Genomic DNA, 20,878 nt, shown 5'->3' with positions numbered 1-20,878 from the left:
AACAAAAAGTCTGCGCTCTGCGCCGCTGATTTCTTGTCTGGGGATGCATAAAACCTGGGAGATGACAGATCGGCACCTCAATCCAAGAGCATCCCTGCGCTCGCTCTGCCGGAGAGGCGGGTAAACAAAGGCGGCTCTCCCCGGCGTCCGCAGGCAGCTGCCACCGCTGCCGTGCGATAGCGGGGGGCGAACAAAAACAAAAGAGGTCTGCACCGCCGGGATCCGCGGGAATGGGATGCTCCCGGCACTATCCCGGCCCCTTTATTCTGTTGGTACCCGCAGGGAGTTGGCCCCGGCCCCTCGGACACCTCCCTTCCCCGGGGGTCTCCTTGCCCAGCGACGGCGGTTGGATGCCAAGGGCAGCGCGTAACCACCCGGCATCGCACAGCGAGGAGGAAAACATCCCGGTTTTGGGCAAAGAGCTCAACGGTGATTTGATCCAGGTGCGGCAGTTTTGTGCCAATGGGCGCTGCGGGGCGTCACGGACACCCATCCACGTCCCGCAAGGGACCGCACAGGCAGAGGAGTTTGAGCACCTGTCCGACGGCGGATTCGGTGAGGGCAAATATTTGGCAGGAAGGTTTTCTGATGCGGTTTACTTAATTTAGACGGCCTCACCACTGGCAAGGAACGGCGGGCGCTCACTGATGCTTCCCATGGAGTGGTCGTGACAGCAAGGGAAGAGGGAGTGTGCTGGGAAGTGCCAACTCAAGGATGTTTCCAACAAAAAAAAGGAAGAAAAAAAAAAAAAACAAAGGTGGCGGCCATGGCTGTGGCACCAAAGGCCCAGGTCTTGGCCCATCCATACGAGGGCACGTGCTGGTTGCACTCGCCTGGCCTCGTGAGCTCGAAGCAGCCTGAAGCAGCTGGAATAACACTGCTACGCGCCTCCCAAACCCACCCTCCTTCCCCAAAAACGCTTGCTGGACCCCTACATCCCATCTCCATCCCCTTTACAACCGCTGCAGACCCGCACTGCCCTCTTCGCACCCCGCCAGTTCGTTGCTCGAGCCTCAGCTCCTTGCGTGAGAGCCCCGCTCCTTCACCCCAACAAAGCAGCACGAACCCCAAAATTTGGGTTCTGGAAGTGCCAACGAGAGCATCGCTAGCCCCCGAGGGCTGCACAGGTTATTTCACCAGACCACCACGGCAAATCCTTCGGAAGGAGGGAGGGCAAGGCAGGAAATCATCTTTGCAACCCCAAAGTTGACCAGGGCTGCGGGAAGGCCTCTCCTCCTCCCCGGGCACCAGCTCCGGGGACCCGCCAGAGCCCGGGGAGGGGACCGTGCACGGCCAGCCCCCCCCCACCCCAAGGCTTCGCCGAGGAATGCCGGGGGCGGCGGCGGGGGGAGCAGCCGTGGCGGCGGCGCTGGGAAGGGAACCAGCTGGAGAGCCGCAGCCTCATGAAATAATGAAATGCCAAACCAACCCCTGCATCTTCCACAGTCTCTCAGGTCACCTACCAGATTAGGAGGCCTGTTGCTAAGGCAACCATATCTTGCAAGTGCTAGCTGAACTTCCCCATCGTTTTTAACCCTTTAAGGAGCAAAAAAAAAAAAAAAAAAAGGAAAAAGGAAAAAGAAAGAAAGAATATCTAAAAAAAATAAAATAAAAGGATAACGTCGATGATACAGCCTGCGGGAGACTGGCGGAGGCAAGGGGGGGGTGCGGCTGGGAAAGGGAAATAAAAGAAAAGGCGCCCCAGCAGCCGCCTCCCGCGCGATGCACGCCGCGCTGGCTCCCTTCCAGACGGCTAATAAAATTATTCGGCATCCGCGCACGCACGCGAGACCCAGCAAACTTTCGATGCGCTTGGCACGGCAGCAAGGGGGGTGGAAAAAAAACCCCAACAAAAAGTCAGGTTACGCATATGAAATAGAGGCAAACAAAGCAAAAATGAAACTTCTCCCCCCCCCCCCCCTTTTTTTTTTTTTTTTTTAAAAATACAAGACCTCGCGGCCTCGCAGACGCCGGGCAAGCCCTGCCGCCGCGGCAAGCAGCCGGCAGGCCGGCGCCGCGCAGGAGGGGACAGATGGCCGGCGCTGCGCCCAGCAGCGACGTCGGGATGGAGGCAATGGGCGCCCGCAGCCACCCCACCAGTTTTGCTGCAACCAAGGGCCAGGAGCATCCATGACGGGGATGCACGGCTTGTACTCTGCGACGATAACATAAAAAAATAAATTTAAAAAAAAAAATATCTCCCTCACCATTGAGGGACCACGTCCCAGCGGGGTGATGGGGACCACGGTCCCCTCCTCTGGGAGGATAAAAGCCCATTTTGAACGCACACAAGCATGGAGCCCCAAATATTGCAGCTTGCTGGGATAACAGGGAGGCCTGCGAGCAATAAGAAGAAAAAAAAAAAAAAAAAAGAAAGAGCAAGGCAAAGCACAGGCAGCACAAGGGAAAAAAAAAAAAAAAAGGGAGGGAGGGAAGAAAGAGGCATGGAAACGAGGAGAAAATGTGGAGCGGCATAAATCAGGCACACGGGGGGAGCAGAGCCGGGGAGGCACGGCAGCACGTGCTGCGTTCCAAGCGCGTGGGCAGCGCACGCAGCTGGCTCCTGCCCGGCAGGGTCAGCACCGGGAAGCAAACCGGCCTCGTGCCCCAGGGGAAGGGGCTCCCACCCCTCCCCCAGGTGCTAATTCAGCGTGGGGTACTGGCTCTGCCAACAAACACCATCATCGTTCCATCCAGCAACGTCTTTTGGGGAAAAGAAAAAGCCTCCGCTGGCACTGGTGCAAAAGATGCTCGATGGCAAAAATTTAGGGGATCCTCCTTTTTGCATCCCCCTTTGCCACCCTCGGGCCAGGGTGGGGATAACAAGTGCGACAATTCCTGCTGAATTCTCCTCAAATGAGGGCAGCAAGACGGGAACTTGCTCCCAAAGCTACCTTCTTCCCACCAGCCCGCTCCAAAATCACGATAAAGAGAGGTGCAAGGGTCCGTGCAAACTCAACCCCGCTTTGCTCTGGGGCTGCGGTGACACGGGCTTGCGACTGGGCCACCGTGCCAAGGGGGTGCCGGCATTGCCGCCTGCTCCGGTCCTGCCCCCCCGACCTCACCCCTGCGCCACCACCCCTGCACCTTGCCAACTGGCTGGCAGGAGAAACTTAATTAGCCATGTCCGTCAACCCCAAACATCTGTAACCAGCAAAATTTACAACCAGAAATAAAGAGGAGTGACCTTCGCGGTGTTGAAAGACAGTTGGGTTCTTGTATTACAACGGCGGGGACAGGCAAAATTCATTATCTCTAATAGCCATCCTTATAACCAGATTAAACACAAAGGCAGCAATTCCATATTCCCTGACCCACCACCGTCCCCATCCCGCGCCGAGGGGAGCTCCCCTCTGCCGCCGCATCGCTCACGTAAACCCCATCGCTGCAAATTCCGCTGATGTTTATGCATGCGGCGATGTCCATCCCTCCTCCCTGAGAAAGACAATACCCCGGCTCGTCCCACCCCGCCGGGCTGGGGACACCCAGTTGGCATCACATCCCTCCCGGTCCTTCTCCGGGCACCACCGGGGAGATGCTCAGCTCCCCTGCGAGCATCCCTGGGGTACCAGCTTCCCCCCACGCCAGGGATGCCACGGTGGTACCCACTGCGGATCTTTGCTCACACGACGCAAGGAAAAAACACCTGGTTTTCAGCACACAACCAAACGGAGCCCGACCCTCCAGAAATAATCATCGTCACATCCCAGCGCACGTATGTTCCTGAGCACGAGGGCTTTTGTCCTGAAGACGCAGCCAAGGCTTTCACCTCTGGCTGCGAGATGCACATGGTGCCAATCACCGGCTGGGGAGCGAGAGCCTGTTATTTTCATCAGAGGATGTTCTCCAGGGGGACCTTCAGCTGCCAGCCAGGAGAAACAAGCCACTGGAGAAAACTTGAGCCTCCTAATGGCTTTTTCTTCACCACCCCTGGCCCTGGCAGCGGCACGAGGGCAACTCCTTCTCCAGAAGATGAGCACCAGCGGGGCCAGCTGGTTTCTCCAGCGTTCAGCAGCAACAAGTCAAACTGCTTGGAAAACACTTAAGGTTAAGGGGGGGGGAAGCTTCAAATGGACCAGGCGGACGGTGCACTGCGCTGGAGCAACGGTAAAAGTTAAAATTAATTAGCTGGCATGATGACAAAGAAGCCATTGTGCAGCACAGTGGAGCAATCCAAGTACAAAGGCTTTATATAAGTCATGTTGAAAACTCCTTGATGACTGCAGGTAAGGACGGACAAGCTGTCAGGACGTGCCACGACACCCTGAAGGGCTCTGGGACAAGCAAGTAAATGTGCTTTTAACGATGAAATGAGCCCTGGGAGCCCCAGCCTGGACCTTGTCTCCAACAGAGACTAGCAAAGGCGTGAAGTGCCTGGGCATTATCAGTGCTGCGATGCCCAGGATAAATCAAAACCAGCTGGTTTGAGTTTTTCCACGGAAAACTGTGCTTGAGCTGTGCTGAAGATGCCCACGTCCAACACGGACCAGCATTTGCTTCCTTGTGAGCTCCCACCTCCATCCCCAACCATACCCCACCAAGAACGCACCTTCCAAAAGCCCCCCTGACAAGACCAAGCGTTCCGAAGCGTGGCTGCCCCTGCCTCAAACCAGACCCCAACTGGGTCTCTACAAAACCAGACCTGCCCCCTGGTTCAGGCCTTGCAGAGAAACACCCCAGCAGCCAAAGGGTCTCCATCACCAAGAGGCAGACCTCGGTTCTGCTCCTCCGGGAGGAACCGGCACCTTCCCAGAGCTGCTGGGGACGCAGGAGGGGGGCAAAGGGGGGGGCGGCTGAAGCTGTGATGGAGAGTCACCTCACCGCTGCTACCAGCCACGACCCTCCTCAACCCGCAGGCAGATGGGTGGTGGCGCGGGGGGGAGGCCGAGTGTGATTTACACCCCACCAGCTGCACGGCTCTCCCGCAGAGAGGAGCCGAGGGGGAGGGAAGCACCTCTTCCTCCTCCTCCTCGCCACAACTATCACTCCCACATAGAAGGATGCAGGGGCTCGAGCAACCCCTGCACCCACAGGCTGCCCTTATCCCAGTGGGTCTCCCCCCCCAAAACCAGGGACGAGCACCCAGCAAAGGCCGGGCAGAGCAGGAGGATGCTCTGCTGGGTTTTGGCAGGGGAGCGGAGGCAAGCGCGACGCTGCAGCCTTATCTGCCCACCCCAAACCAAGGCGCGCTGCGAAGCAGCACCCTGCCCCCTTCCTTGGCATGCGCCACCTTTTTTTTCATTTAAAAAAAGGAAAAAAAAAAAGGAAAAAAAAAAAGCAGAAAAAAACACCAACCCAAACCAAGCTCCCAACTCCTCCCCGGCCCAGAAGCTGAGCTGTAAGGGGGAGCTCATGGCGGGGGGGCAGAGCAGGGCACCGCTCGCTGCCCACGGGGGCGATGCAGGGACTTTTCCTCCCTTACGGTTGCCAGAAATTAATAACCAAGTGACGCCAAGGCTTGGGACACCCTCGCAGCGAGTCACAGCGGTGCTGGACCGGGTGTGATGGCAGCCGCACAGATGGGAGCCGGGGCGGGAGGGGGAGCACAGGAGAAAAGTCTCATCAGGTAGAAGGGACTGGCGTTGGGCTGGTGTGCCTGCCGGGAACGCCACGGGATGCCGGGAACGCCACGGGATGCCGGGCAGGCTGCACTCACCGGCAAGTTAGAGCCGCTGCAGTGCATCCTCTGCTTCAGTTTGTAACTGAAAAAATCCCAATTCTAGGTGTGAGCTCAGCCCTGTGAGGTTGTAAGAAACCAGCCCAAATCCGGGGAAAATGGGAGGGGAAACACCCCCCAGCCCCTGTTTGAGGTGGGCAGGAGAGGCGGCGAGGGCTCATTTTCACTACAGAAAGCCATCGCACCCCGGGAGGAGAGGCGCCGGATCAAATGTTCAAGGGTTGATGCAGAAACATTAAGAGAAAAAAAAAATTAAAAAGAAAATGTTAGCTTAAGACACAGCCAGAGGTCTTCCTTTGGACTTTATCTCGAGGCAGCAGGCTGCAGCAGCGCTGCCTCGCACGCGGACGGACAGACGGACCCCGCAGCCTCCTGCCCAGCCTGGGGAACACGGAGATGGAAATCACCTTGCTGTAAAGCCACCGGTCATGGTGGCGATGGCCACGGAAGAGGAAGAGTAAGAGCACTTGATGGCTGGGTGTGAAGCACTGCTCTGCCCCGCCGCCCCAACCACATGCCAAATATATAGGCACATGCACCTATATCTATCTATATCCATATGCATATCTTAATTCTACATATTGCATAGATCTAATTGCATGTACACACACTCACATATATTTTGCTTAATTCTCACGTTAGCAGCCTCCACGCATACAGCATTAAACTCAGGCAGGAAACTGGGCATTTCTTCTCTTGTCAAAAAAAAAAAATAAATAAATGATTTAAACGCACAAACCTGAGACAAAAGAAAAGCTGGCCTTACTGCGTGGGGGGAAGCTGCGCCCCACGCATGCCCAAACCTTACCCAAAGCCCTCTGGGTGCCCTTCTCGCCCTGGCCAGGCACAGGGGATGGCTGTCACCGCCGCAGGATGCGGGGATGGGAGCAGGGAGGTGGTGGTGGGGTGCAGCTGGGTCCCACCGTGCGTGGGAAGCAGCACCCACAGGCAGCTGCTCCGTATTTTGGAAATCCCCCCTCTTCGACTGCACGGCTGTAGCTTTGAACTCGGCTCCTGGCACTCGTGGCCACAAGCAGGAGTTTTGAGATGAGAAATAAACCAAAAAAAAGCCAAAAAAACAACCCCACCCCAAAGGGAGGTGAAGGCGAGGTATTTGTTTACTTGCAAAGAGCCATTTTCACTCCCCACCAGCCTGGAGGAAAACACTGCTTCCGCCCCGCTGAGCCCCCCAGCCCCGGGAAGGGGGGGTCTCCCCCCCCAGAGATCTGCAGGGTCAGGACTCAGAGGGAGAAGCTGCTGGGAAATAAGGGGGGGGGGGGATGTGCTCGTGGGTTGAGCAGAAGCCTCAGCAGGAGTTTCATAACCTGACCCACGAGTGGGATGCTGGTGAGGCAGCCGTGTGATGCTCACGGGGATACAGCCCACTCCGCGGTCCCCGTGGGCAGACCCCCCACCATCAGCCGGGGTGCACGAGCTGCTCCAGGCGCTGCATCTCTCCCTCCGTCATCCCCTGGTCATATGAATCTCATGGAAAACCAGGACCAAACGCCACTGCAGCGGCTCCCCCACCTCCTCTCTAGAGCACCCCCCCCATCAGCGAGGGCTTCAGGCAGCTGGGTGCCATTTAGGTGGTGCTGGCTCTGCCGGGGGGGCGTGCACGGTGAAAGAGGAGAAAGAGCCGGAGCCCCCCGCCTGCTCCGCGGGACCGGCTCCAGCAGCTGTTTCCAATAGATCCAGGGACGGAGGTACAAGAGAAAAATAGGGAACAAAAGGTAGGAGAAAATCCAAGTTTCCAAGGTAAGGAAGGAAATGATCAGGAGAACAGGAAAGCCTCACTCATACCCAATACACGGCGTCCTGACCTAACGAACCTCCCCACTGCCCGCCACAGCGGGACGGGGAGCCCCCCCCCCGGGTGCCAGACCACCGGCCAGCCTCCCCGGCACAGCACGGCACGCCGGCGCACGGCCCCTTGCCCTCTTTGTTCCTCCAAAGGGACCCCGGAAAGAAGGGGAGGGCAGGGCTGCGAGCTTTGTGCTCGTCCAGAGCCGAGCATCTGCCGGGGGCGGCCGCTCCTCCCGCAGCCCACCGTGCCGGCAGCGGGTCCCCTCGCCGGCCTCACCGCGCTCGCCCACGTGGCCGCGGCGCCGCTGGGGCAAACAATGGGATGGCGCGGACTGCCGTGCTTGCCACGCAAGGCCTTCCTCCTCCTCCTCCCCGCCACGGGCTTTGCCTGCCGCTGGGACCTGGCCCCTCTCGAGCACTGGGCAGGGGTTAAAAAAAATAAATACAAAAAATGCACAGAAAATTAAAAAAAAAAAAAAAAAAAAGACACAAATCCGCCTCGTTGCTGCACATCGGTTTGTGCAAGGCGAGGGCACGCTGACCCATGCACACCGAGATGGGCGATGGGGATGGCAGAGCGGTGACCTCCCTGGGCAGCGCCCAGGGGTGCAGAGGGTCCCCACCCGTGGCACAAACCCCCACCTGCCCTCCCATCATCAGCCAGGATTGAAGAAATCCCCCCCCTCTCCTCCTGTCCCAACCCGGGCTTTTCAGGAGAAACCCCTCCCGGATTGGAGCTGGAGAAACTTTACAACTTCACACCATTTGTTGACATAAAATCCATCCCCTGCCTTACTTTTGCAGAGGCACTCGGGGTGGGGTGGAGGGGGGGGAACGTCTGTTTCCATTTGAAACTGTCAAAATTAGCATTCAGTAATTAAAAATCACACCCTTTCTCTTAATAACCTAACCAGCATGATACAATCAGGTTGTGCCAACTCTTTAATCTAATTGACTAATTACAGATTTTAATTTAGTCAGTTACTGAACAACTGTTGACAATTTGTTTTCATTAGGGACAGAACAGGATAAATATTTAGGCTCCCCAGTCAAAGACTAAGACATAAGCTCTGGGCTCTGACCTCCGGTTTCGCACCAGCGGCTTCTCCATCGGCATCACCCACGGAAAGATGCCGCACCAAAACGCCCCGGTCCCGCCGCCGGGCAGCGGGAAGCAGAGGTTGCTCCATCACGACAGCCGATATTATTTAAAATATAAAATTAAACTAGTCTGGCTTCACGCTGTGCTCCAGTAAAAGCAGGGTGGGTTTGCAGGAGGGATGGGCACACCAGTACCCTAAACTGGGAGGGAAGACTGAGCCCAATGCGCTGCCGGGGTGGAATTTCTGTATTTATTCTCTGTCTTTTTTTTTTTTTTTTTTTAAGTGATGTGGAGTTTTGCAGCTGCTCCTGGCAGCCTGCCACTCCTGAAGGAAACTCCTCTCTCTGGTTACCTACTGGGGAACCCTGTCCCTGCAGAACGGAGCTGGATGGGGCCCAGACGGAGCGCAGTCCCGCACGGAGATGGGCCGGAGCTGTGCGTGCCACCGGCTGAGCCCTGTGCCCGAGGCTCCGGCGATGCCTGGGGAGGCTCCCAGGGACCACACAAACCTCTTCCTGACCCGCGTCCCTGTGTTACACCAAATCGGCCCCCAAAATCCCTGCTCTCCTACACAATATGTTTCTAATACAGTGGCTGCGACGGGCGCATGGCAGAGGTGCTCATGGACCACCACCACCATTGCAGCGACACTCATGGACCACCACCATCTCGCTTGCTGGTCCCACACAGCCATGGGTGCCTGCAGCAAGAGTCTTCCAGCCTTTGCTGGTCCTGCAGCAAGGAGACAGCCTGGCACGGGAGAGGTGACAGTCCCACCGAACCCCTCGTGCATGCAGAGCGTCTTCTCCCAGGAGGGGTCCCACACCATGAGGTAGCCACACAGACCCCCAGGAGCAGAAGATGCTGTGACAACAAGATGTCCCCCCTGCAGCCCGGGGACACCCAAGCAGCAATGCTGGGATGGGGCATCTGGGCATCCAGCAATGCTGGCATTGGGGCACACCAGGCAGAGCCAGCATAAGAGGACCATTTCCCACACCTCGCCCCCAAAACGTGGCCAGGAGGACACTTACAGTGGGGCAAACATCTGTGTTTGGGGGTCACACTCCAGTGCCTGGGTGACGCCCCCAGCCAGTACTGCCAACGGGCCAAAACCCTTCCAGCCCCTTGGGTTTCACCTCATTCTCCTCCGAGCAAAGTCTTGCACGCTAATGCCAACAAGCCTGGATGCTACGTCCTTCCATCTCCAGGGGCTTCAGAAACCTGAAACGCCTTCTCTCACTGAGATCTCAATCCAAGGGGAACTGTTTCAGATCAAGGGGAAGAAAAAGAGGAGCCTTGGTTGTCCCCAACCAGGATTGGAGAGCACGAGCCCCAAGCACGCCATCTTTTCCCAAACCAACCGCCACCTTTCTATCAGAGCATCCTTCCAGAGCCAAGTTAGAAAGAACTGCAGCAGCTTTCCAAAGTTAAAAAAAGCCCAAACAAACCATAAATAAATCAATGCTTTGTGTTAATGGCAAGTTGAAGCCACCGTTCCGTAGGTCTTGCGCTGCAAAGAAAACAGCATTTCAAGCGCTCCCAAGTGTGGGTCCTTCTTGTGGGGGAGCTAGGGGGAACAGAGGAGGGGAAGGATGAAGTCAGAATCTCCAGCAGCCAAAGGCTACCCTGATTTTTCTCTCCCGCACACTGATGCTCCGAGCTGGCTGTGCAGGCAGAGCAATACCACAAAAAGTATGCAGCAACAGTCAACTAGATTTAAGTTCATTTTCTGTAGCTCGAGGCCAAAATCGACTGAAGTGGTTCTGGTGATCAAGTTTTCTGCAATTCCCCTTTCTATGTATTAGCTCTTTGACAGAAATTCACTGCGGTATTTAAACTGGCAGTCATCACCACTAACTCAAATTGTATTGGCTTTCACGGCGTTGAAATGCTCAACTGCGACCAGCCATCGGCCAATTCCCAGATAACGCGGCGGCTGAAATCCCCTGTCATGCCGAGCGATCCCGTTGCAAGTTTGCTGGCTCTGGGAGCGCGCGGGAACACTCCATAACGCCGGCACACTCGCCACGAGGCTTTGCCCAGCGGAGGAGCCCAAATCAATGGCTATGGGTTGAGTTTTAGGAGTTGATGGGTGTTCCTGGTGCTGTTAACTTGGATAAACTCTTTTGATATAGGTGGGAGAAGCTGACTTAATAACCCTCCGACCAGCACAACTCGTTAGTCACGTTAACAGACTCGCAGCCATGCTGGAGACGGAAGGAAAGAGAAGCGTGGTGTTCTTCCCGCCTGCGCCAGGTGAATCCCTGCTCCCATCACCCCACTCCCAACAAGCACATTTCTACCGAGTCCCAGCAGCCTTCTGTCCTGGCTTCAGAGAAAAACCTCAGGGAAAAGGTAAAAAGCAATATTCCTCAGCCGTGGCAAGTGCCTGCAGCTTTCAAGGGTCTCCCCTATAAAACAGAGGTGAGATTTCTCTTTTTTTCCTTGCTAAAAGAGTTCAGTATTAAAAACCAGAGGGGGAAATTGGCAATTTGTCCTGCTGCTCCTAATAGTTTTCATACGGTTATGCTGGGAAATTAAGTGGAAGTGCCGCAGCATGCAAATCCCACTGTTAGCACCCTGCTAACGAGGCGCACCACTCCCCCCCCCCCCCCCGAAGACACGTCTCCCTGGCAAGCACCCTTCCGGCGCTGGCTACGGGAGGGTGGCACGCCAAACCCCGGCTGGCCCGGCACCGCCGTGCTGCTCCTGGAGCATTCCTCTGTTTTATCCTTAGAGCGGTATGGTAAATACATCATCTTTGGGGAAATAAAGACCGTATTTCGTGCAAACATCGAGCCGGCCACGCAGAGATTGCCCATTGTTGGCCAAGTGTAAAGATGATGCTCTACCAACCTGGGACAAGACTTATATCGGGGTATTTTTAACCACAACCACCATACAAAGTGACTCACGACTCGCTGGTCCAGCCCCATTTGGGGTTTGTACCCCATTTTAGCTGCCATGCATCGCTGATGGGTTGCAGGGTTTGGTGCTTGATAAAAAAACTGGCATTTCGGCTCCGGTGCCCGTCAGCACCAGCAGCCCGCCCCGGCAGAGAGGCTGGCAGGAAACAAGGCGCTATTCACACTCCCCCGGTTATCATTCGGTTCTTTGGTCAATATTTAAGTATTGGCCGAGTAGGTCCCTCGCCCTGTAAAGTACACGTCGTGCCGGGAAAACACCGCTCCTCCGAGAGGGAACGTGCCGTGAGCATCTGCCACCAGCCACGGCGGGGAGGAGAAGCAGAAACCCCATTTTGAGGCCAAAACGTGCCCAGGGAACCCAAACCAGGGCCACCAAGCCCAGGCACAGGGGAGTGAAAATCTTCTTACGAGTCTTTGTGATAAAACCCAAAAGGTAAAAGCACTTGGGGCTGTTACAAAACTGCATTACACCGAGAATTAAAAACAATCAGGATTGTGTCTATTTACTGTAAGCTTAAAGCAACGTGTATTAAAGAAGTTTATGCGAATCATGTAATGCACTCAGGCCTATTGTTAGAATTATTACCAAGCTAAAAAAAGATTAATTTCTCTAAATACACTAAATCCTCAGACACGACGAGGAGACTGCTGTGAACGGAGCATTACCGTGTCTTGGTTGCTAATGTCATCTTCACCTGCGGCTTTGCCGCCCAAAGATCTACCTTTGCCTTGCTCCTGATGAGACTGCTGTCCCAACCGCGCTCCAAAAAACCCCCCAGAATTTGGCCCAAAACGCCCAGGAAGCGAGCAGCTGCTCGCATTCAGCACCGGTGGATGCGCCACCGGGTTGTCAGCTCTGACCCTTGGCTCAGGAGTTCACCCTCTTAATCCGACCCAGTAAAAAACAAGCGATGCAGAGAGTGGCCACGGGGAGGGACGGACAGGCGGACAAACCCTCACCCAGCAAACAGCCAGACCTGCTTCCCCCGTGCCCCGGCAGGACTGGCACCTTCCCACCCCAGACAGAGAGAGAGAGAGAGAGAGAGGCGGCTCAGCAGCCGGCCGAGGCTATCCAGCAGCCCGGCGCTGCCCGTGCCCCAGGGTGACCGCTGCGCCCAGCACCGGCACACAGGAGCACCGCAGAGGTCCCCGAGACGCTTGCCCGGCACTGCTCGTCGGCAAACCCTCGCACATCCCAACCCAGGCATGTTGAGGCAGCAATAAACTCGAGAAGGGAGGAAAAATGGTTTCCATACCATAGGCTCCCTGGAGCAGACAAAACCAGCTCCTGCTACAGGGTTTAAACTCACTTGACTGGGGTCCAAGCCCACAGCCAGGTGACTAATCCTTTGATGCAAATTCCTCCCGACGCTACGATGCGGGCGACGCGCGCAGGACGGGAGCGGGCAGCCCACCCATCGCCCACCACAGCCGACACACCGTGCACCCTTGCTCAAAAGAGTCTTTTTGGGAGGCACCTCAGCCCCAGCATCCCGCCCCAGGAGCGTCGTCCCTGGGTCACGCTAACACCTCTGCAGAGAAAAACCCGAAACACCGATCGACGAGACGCGCACCACCAACCAAGGCGAGGGGGGGGGTGGGGGGGTGGTTTCTGCAAAAACCACCTTCAACGAGCAAACGCCTCCACCTTGCTGGTCTCAAGGGAGGACTCGGGACAACCAAGGAAGCCCTCAGCCTTGCCAAAGGCGGGGAGATACTTGCTGGGGCATTCAACCGTATTTTGGGGAATCCCCCCCTCCTCCCCACCGCAATCCAACCCCTGCCCACCCTTCCAGGTATCCTCAGCATGAAACATCTCACCATGGAGCCTCTAGTAAACGCTTTGTTGTCCATTGCTATGCAAAACTGCTTAATTCTACCAGTAGCCTGCATGCCTTTAAGTGCTTAAGATAAGTATCTGAGCTAATTTACATAATTGCAACATTATGAAATACTGTGCAGTCAAATCAGAACGCTGTTGGTTAAAAAAAAAAAAAACACCCGTGCTTTTGCCAGTCAGTTACGTCGGCTCTCGATGCGCCGGAGAAGCCGGAGCTCCCCAACGCTGTAATTACCGCGAGGATTAGAAACTTGTTACTCACGTAGTCATGAAAGGCTTTCGCTTCACTCGAATGTTCACAAGTGTCTCGCCTTTCGGGAGCTGCGCAGTAAAGGTCCCAAAACACGCTGCGCGGCGGAGAAAGCCAAGAGAGGAGGCAGTTACTCATCGGGGCTCACGCACCGAGACCGGGGGTCACCGGAGGTGAGCGGCCTCCTCCCCACCCCGCCGGCCCCACGGGAAGGGAACTCATCCGGACCCGGCCGCGCACCCGAGCCCGGCGCCACTCGGACCTCTGGAAGCGCCTGACCCCGGGACGGGCGACGTTGGGTGTTTTGAGGCAAAAGTAGCCTTTAACGGGTAACCGCCGCGGCACTTCAGGGACTTCTCCGGCCCCGCACGGCAGCGCTGCCGCCTCGCCCTGCCTTCCCCCGGCTGTCCCGGCGCCACAACTCGCTCTCTCCGGCCGGCCCCGCTGCCGCCCGGGCCTGCCCGCCGGCCCTGCCGCCTGCCAGCCCGCCCGCTCCCGCGGGGCCGGGGGTGGCTCCACCGCGCCTCGGCGCCCTGCGGGGAGCGGGAGCGAAGAGCCGGGGCGGTTTGGGGCTCGGCGCGCCGCTGCTGACTCACGCCAGCGCCGGGGCTTAACCCCGTGGGGGCCGCGGTGTAACACCCCTCTTCCCCGGGCAGCCTGGCCGCTCCCACCCGCGACGGGGCACCGTGGGGTGCTCGCACCCGCCCGGACGGTTCCCACACGCACCGCACCCCCCGGCACTTACCACCACCAGGAGTGCAGGAAGCCGGGGGGCTCGCCCAGAGTGATGTTCTTCTCCCACCGGATCTGCGGGCGAGAGGAAGGCGGGGGGTGGGGGTGGTCACGAGTGGGCGTGGACCCCCCCCCCCCCCCCACGCGCGGCGACCCCCCGGCGCCGCCGCCGCCCCGCGCAAGATGGAGGGCGGGCGTGCGTGCGGCGGCGGCGCACAAAGGGCGCGGGGGGCGGCGGGGCTCACCTCGGACAGGAAGGTCTGCGCCGACTTCTGGGCGCCGACGTGCAGCAGGTACTCGTAGACGTACAGCGCCAGCCTGCAACAGCCGAGCGGCGGGTCGGCGGCGGCGGGGGGGGGGGGGGACGGGGACACACACACGACGGAGAAGGAGGAGCCCCCCCCTCCCCGCGCCCCGCACAAAGCCGCCCCGCTGCCGCCGCCCCGTTCTCCCCCCTTCCCGCTCCTCCCGCCGCGCTTACTTCTCCCGCGCCTGCCCGTCCGAGGGCACCGCCGAGCCCTTCCCTTTAGCGAACATGGTCCGCGCCGAGGAGGGGGGCGGCCGCCGCCGCCGCCGCCGGGAACCGCTCTGCCCGCCGCTGAAGGAGCGCCGGGGGCTGTCAGAGCGCCGGCCGCCGCCGCGCCCCCATCGCCCCGCGCTGCTCCTCCGCCGCCGCCGCTCGCTGCGCCCGCCGCGCCGCTGGCCGCGCACCCGAACGTGGCCGCGCCGGGCACCGCCCCCCCCCCCCGCCGCCGACGGGCACTCACCGCCGCCAATCACCGGCGAGGAAGGGCGGGGCCGACCCGAGCCACGCCCTCCTCCGGAGGCTGTGGTGGCGGGCGGCCTCCCGCGGTGGGGAAGGAGGGAGGGAGAGGGGCGAAGCGCGGTCCTAGAGTCCCCCCGACTCAACGCGCAGGCGGCGGGACTTTCCCAGCAAGTCGCGGCACTGTGGTCCTTTAAGGAGCCGGGCCGCGGCGCGCAGCGCCCGTTGATTGGTCGGCGCCGCGGAGACCTCGGAAGGGGGGGCCTTGAAACCGCCCGCCGGGCGGCGAAGGAGAGGAAGGGGAGGGGGAGCGCGTCGGTGCGCCCGGGCGGGCGCTGCCTCTGGTCGCGGCGCCGGGCGGGACCCGCCGGGGACGGGCCGGGAGGCGGTGGGAGGCGGGGGTTCCCCCGCCTCCCACCGCCTCCCGGCCCGTCCCCGGCGAGTCCCGCCCGAAGCCGGTCTCCCCAAACTCCTCGCTGCCGGGCGGTTACCTCAGGGCCAAACGGTTTGGCTGTGAGAAGCCCTGAGGGGAGCCTGGGGCCGGCCTCCCTCTGCTGCCAACTTCAGCGCCTCTAGTCACGGGGCGAGGCTTGCGGTGGGGCCTCGTCGCCTATTTTGGCTTCGCTGCTTTTTAAAAACAAGGAGGGAAAGCCGTCACCTTAGGTTTGGGGGAGGGCTGGGTGCAGCCCTGGCCTGGCTTGGGGGGGTGTGGGGTGTGGGGGTGTCCTAACCCCCCCCCCCGCCATGCTGGGTTCCCTCAGAGCAGGCCGTGGGGAGCCCTTTTGCCTCCCACGGGAAGTTTGCTGGAGGTTTGGGCAGGGCTCTGCTGCACCCCTGCATTGGGAGGCTAGGCTTCTTCGCACCCTTTCCCCCCCCACACACCCCCAGACAGCAATTTATATCGAGCGCAGGAGCGCACCAAACTACCCGGCTTCTGGTGGCAGTTTCCACGGGAACAGATGTTGGAGCAGCACAAAAATAAGGGCTTCAAAGAGCTCTTCTCTTCCCCCCCTCCCCTGCCCCGGCCTCACCTCTACCTCCAAAATGCCTCGCTGAACAAAAAAAACCAGCAGAGATGGAGGCTGCGTGCTGGGTAAGGGTTATGCGATTAGTTACCGATCTTTAAATGCGGGAGGTTGCGCACATCGAGCCTCATCCTGCAAACGCTTGAGGAGTTTGAGCGGGGCCATATGCGCCCGGCAACCCTCCTGCGAGGGCAGGGAGGCTTTGGGTGGCGATGTGGGGAGCTGTGGGGCGTAGGAGTAACTCCTCCGGCGGCGGGTAGTGCTGCTGCGCCCGTGGGAATGTTCACGGCCATTGGAACCTGCCTGAGCAGGGCCAAACTCGCTTTAAAGGGAGGTTTAAAACAACCGGGGTGGGGGGGGGGGAGTATCTCCTTGCGATGCGGTAGGTCGAAAAGGATCAAAACTTGAAGTCGTCTGAGAGTCTGACTTTGGAAAGAGAAAACGTGGCGCTTTGCACAAGTTTTGTTTTGTAGGGTGAGGGCCGAGGTGACGGTGGAGAGGACGAGATGGGCGTTAGGGGCTCTGGTCCGTACATGCCTCTGTGGCAGACCGCAGGGCCAGGTCACGCGAATCCCAGACTTTGTGTTTCCTGAGTCTTCACGTCCCTCCACTCCTCCAACGGGCTCAACAGTCACCGGGAGCCTCCCCCTGGACTGACGCTGTGGGACAAATTTGACCCTCCAGCAGCATGCGAGATGTTTGCTAAATATTCCCAGTTAAAAATAATCCCCTTGTATTCTGTACCTTCTGCATGGAGGTGGAAAGCATTAATGCCACTGGTGTGATCAGCGCCATGCCTGCCGCAGCAAAAGGGCCTCTCTGTGCCCAGACTATCACCCTGCCCCACTCGTGTTCATCAGGAGCTTGTTTTCTTTTAACTCATTGATTTTCTGGGATAGGTGAGTGGACAGACCCCAGCCGTGACCCCTGGGGTTGTTTGGGCCATGAAGCTAGCCCAGGGAAATAGGATGGGAGCCAGGATCTCTGCCCCCGTAACTGCCTTCAGCGTTCTGATTGCAGGTCTCCAGCCTGGAGGGGAGGACGTCTCCGAGACTCTCAGAGGAGAGAGCAGCCCCGGGGAGGGGGGATCTCCCTCCTCTCCTCTGGACCTGCTCTGGTTCTCAGCTGTTGCTAGGGGAGATGGAGAAGAGCAGTTGGTGGAAAGCTTCCCGTAAGCGGCACCAAAATAAAGTGTAAATGTTGCCATCCCAGGGCGGCAGAGCCCGAGCTGCCAAACGCCAGCACAGCGAGGGTGGAAACTCCCGGCCCGTGTGAATTCACCGGGTCCCAGCCCTGCCTTTGCATCTTCTACGACCTGATGATTAGAGTAAATTATAAGCTGGTGCTTTGGACCAACTTAGCTAAAGATCAGAAGGGAGACTAATTTCATATCATCACCACCACAGAACGCAATTAAATGGCTCTGCAAAGTTTTAACACAAGTTATGACAGGAAATTTAGGAAAAAAAGAAATCCCCACACCCGAAGCCAGGAGCTCTGTCTAGCCGAGTCGCAGGAGGACGTACCAAGGTTACCGAGCACTCCCAAGGCTTGGAGGGGGACCTGTGGGCTACCTTACTCGGCTGGGCTTTCTTTTCGTCGGGAGTTTTTCTTGAGTTGGAGCAATTAAGTCACCAGAATTCATTAAAAACCCCAAACTGAGAGCCCGGCTGATTGTTTTAACCACCCGCCTGTGGATTTCTCCCAGCTGTCAGGGCACCTCCGTTGCTGGGGCCATGTTGCACAGCACCCGCCTGGTGGGTACCGAACAGACCCCGCTCCGTCGAGCCCCAAGGCAGAGGAAGGCGCTTGCCCCGTGCCGAGTGCCGGAGTGCCGAATGCCGAGTGCCGGCTCGGCCGGGGCTGCTGTGGGATCCCCACGGGCAGGCTCCCCGTGGGCAGGGATGTGCAGCAGGAAGGACAGGTTTGGGAAGGAGTAGCTGTGGGAAGAGTGGCCTCTCCACGTTGCATATTAACGCTCTGCGTGCTTTAATTGCGGTGGGACCTATCGCGCGGAGCCATTAGCATGCAATGCGGAGGAACACGTATTTTTGGGATGCCTGCCTGGCTCGCAGGCTCTCAGCCACGGGGAGGGGGTGGGCCGTGGGATGCAGGGAGAGGTGTCTCGTCCCCCCACCAGGGACGCCGCTGGAGTCGCAGTTCCTTCCTCGAGCCCCTGAATCATCCCCGCTGCCATCTGCCGCACCCTCGCTCTTCCCCGCAGATGTCCTTCTTCCTTCCCCAGAAGGAGATGAGAACCGAGGATGAGGTGCCAAACGCGACTTCAAACAGCATCTAATAAAACACGGGATTAATTTCTTCTGACTGGTGTTCGATGCCTCTGATTAAGCAGAGCAGGGTTTAATTAGCTTGTTTGGACTGTCTCGAAACCCCTGCCAGAGGGGAGGGAGGCTCAGCGGCTGAGTGCCCCCAGGCCCTGACCACGAGCCGATGGAGGCCAGCAGGACCTTCGCCCCACGGAGCAGAGCCTGGTGCCTGCCCCGCCAGGCCAGCAGCTCCTTCGGGATCCCTCGACTGCCCTTTGCCGCTCGGGATGGGCGCCCTTGGCTGTGCTTCATCCCAGCGGCACCCACAGGGGGACGGGCAGGGGCAGGACGGGGGATGATGGGGACACAGTCGGGTTGGTGGCCCTGCCAAGGTGACACTTCTGTCTTCCCAAACTGCGTCTCATCCTCTAAACCCCATGCCTCTCGGCATAAACCAAGCTGGCCCTGCCACCGAGTCCTTGAATTTAAAGTAACCCTGTTCTCTCCCTGATTTACTACCAGTTGCTGGCTCCTCTCCTCTCCCTCCGCCTGTCTCCTTTAACCCATTTCATTATCTATGCTAGCTTAGGCTTGTCTACGTGGGAACATCGCGGTGAAGTTATTGCAAAATAGATGGGCTGTGAATGTAAAGTGCGGCAGCTACTCCCCAGCAGCTCCCTGCGCGGCGGCTCGGATTCCTTACCCGCAGTACCTGCATGAACCTCGGCTGCAGGCAGGCACTGCAAGGTGCAGAGCAGGAGCACCCATGTGGGACGAGGCTCCTGGGCTTCCCCCGGCTTCGGGAAGGTTGGGATGCGATGTTCCCAGAGCTGGCACTCCTGGGATTTAACCCCTGGGGGTTCCTGTCATTGCAGCGAGAAAACAGAGGTAACAAAGATAACAGCTAGGGAGCAGGACTTCCCCGTCTGAGGAGCACGGACAACTTGCGAGCCCCAAACTTGAGCTCCAGGGTGCGGTCAGACTCCCAAGGGACGGGCTGCGCAAAGGCAAACCCCAAAATGTCAGAACCCTGTCACCGACAGCCCTTGACAAAGCGTCACCTCTGCCCACCGCCTGCCAGGGCCAGCCGCTCCGGGCACGTCGGGTCCTCCTGGTCTCCACCCGCCTTGCCGCTAGCTTACATCTCCCCGCAAGGGATGTTTTGCAATTAAATATCCCCTCCCCAAGCAAACCAGCCTGCAGGAGCTGTGGTCCTGCCCCACGCAGCGGCACGGTGATAACCCCCAGCCCGGCTCCTACCGGTGACGGTGACTTTGCCGTGCCGGGCTGTGTCTGACCCTGCTCGTTCCCTGTGGCTGGGCTCCGGTGGCAGCTACGTGGGGCCAAGCAGGGCACCAGCGTGTGGTGAGGACGCTGCAGGGGGTTACCTATAGGTGCTGCCCGCAGGTCTCCTATGGCAATGCTATAGCAGAGACCCTCCCAGGGGGTCTCAGCAGAGCTGTGTGTGACTGCAGCCCCTATAGACAATGGCATGGTGCCTGTCCCGGGGTTTCCCCCCCTCTACGGGCTATCCATCATCCTGCAGGGACGGCCTCCCAGCTGTGCTGCCCACTGCCCGGCATCAGCAATTCCCGAGCAAGGGGTCGCAGCCTTGCCAGGGTAGCAGCGGTCGTCAGCTGCCTCGGGAGCCGGGCAGAAACTCCGCTGCACCAACTAAGTATTTGCAGTTCAGCGTCAGCGGTGTCCGTACCCCGCCCCTGCCCTCAGCGAGGAGGGGTTTAGGTGGGGAGCAGGCGCCCGGCCGGCGTTATGGGATCTAAATCCAGCTCTGCTGGGTCTGATCTTGAGCCTCCCTGCTCCACAGGGGCAGCGCCTTTGGGTCCTATCGCTCTCGCTTCTTCTCCGGGCTGAGTCCCTTATCTGTCACCTCTTCCATCTGTCCCCGCCTGATATGCGCCGCTGGCAGTGCCCCAAGCCAGCCGCCCCCGCCGGCACCCTGCAACGGGCAGGAGCGTCTCTTCGGCTCTGCTTTCCCGGGATGCTTCACGGAGCCGGCCCGAGGGTGACCTTGGGTTTTGGAGCAGCTGTCCCCCCTGCTGCCACCGACGCCATGGGTGCTCCCGCACCAGGGCGGATGGGTGCTGGGTGCACGCGTGGAGCTGTAAATCTAACGCGAGCATGGTGGCAGTACATGTATTTAGTTTAGCAGCCTTATTTTAGGCAAAAAGCTGCTGCAGGGTGAGCTGAGGTCCGACTGGCTCCGCTGCCCGTGAGGGTTTCCTCTACCGCTCCCGGGAGCTTTTTGGAAGAAATGGGGACCTCAGGAGCTGGAGGAGAAGCTTCCCAGGCAGCAGCCTGCCATCGGAGCCAGCGTCCTCCGGGACACTTGCCTCTGCAGCATCCTCCGAGGTTTCCAACCCAGCTCTTGCTGCTCGGAGGCCTTGCAGCAAGGGGACCTGGCTGGCGCTCATCCACCCCGTTGCAGCAGGATGCTGCATGCATCGGGCTCGACCCCAGGCCACGGA

The 20,878-nt window shown here is 58.9% G+C and overlaps 1 protein-coding gene and 1 long non-coding RNA gene across 5 annotated transcripts in view; one reads left to right on the top strand and one right to left on the bottom strand.

Annotated features, from left to right (window-relative positions):
- SSBP3 (single stranded DNA binding protein 3) overlaps window positions 1–15,082 on the bottom strand; it is a 53,526-nt gene extending 38,444 nt beyond the window's left edge. For all 3 annotated transcript variants that reach the window (XM_075759336.1, XM_075759337.1, XM_075759339.1), the window contains exons 1-4: window positions 14,819–15,082; window positions 14,583–14,655; window positions 14,351–14,412; window positions 13,618–13,702 (exon numbers count right to left, since the gene is read on the bottom strand). In XM_075759336.1, coding sequence (XP_075615451.1) covers window positions 13,618–13,702; window positions 14,351–14,412; window positions 14,583–14,655; window positions 14,819–14,874 — 276 coding nt within the window. In that variant the 5' untranslated portion in view covers window positions 14,875–15,082. The remainder of the gene's footprint in view (window positions 1–13,617; window positions 13,703–14,350; window positions 14,413–14,582; window positions 14,656–14,818) is intronic.
- Window positions 15,083–15,192: 110 nt separating this feature from the next.
- LOC142602722 (uncharacterized) lies at window positions 15,193–18,450 on the top strand. 2 transcript variants are annotated; one of them, XR_012836492.1, is made up of 4 exons: window positions 15,193–15,444; window positions 15,544–17,024; window positions 17,146–17,296; window positions 18,266–18,450. It is a non-coding gene; the product is annotated as an uncharacterized LOC142602722 (long non-coding RNA). The 2 variants fall into 2 exon arrangements; XR_012836491.1 differs by having other exon boundaries at window positions 15,544–17,296.
- The last annotated feature ends 2,428 nt before the right edge of the window (window positions 18,451–20,878 follow it).

This window comes from Balearica regulorum, chromosome 8 (assembly GCF_011004875.1).
Source record: "Balearica regulorum gibbericeps isolate bBalReg1 chromosome 8, bBalReg1.pri, whole genome shotgun sequence".
In the NCBI taxonomy this organism is placed as follows: Eukaryota; Metazoa; Chordata; class Aves; order Gruiformes; family Gruidae; genus Balearica; species Balearica regulorum.
The sequence above is the reverse complement of the archived record's forward strand: the minus strand, read 5'-3'. Positions and strand labels throughout refer to the sequence as shown.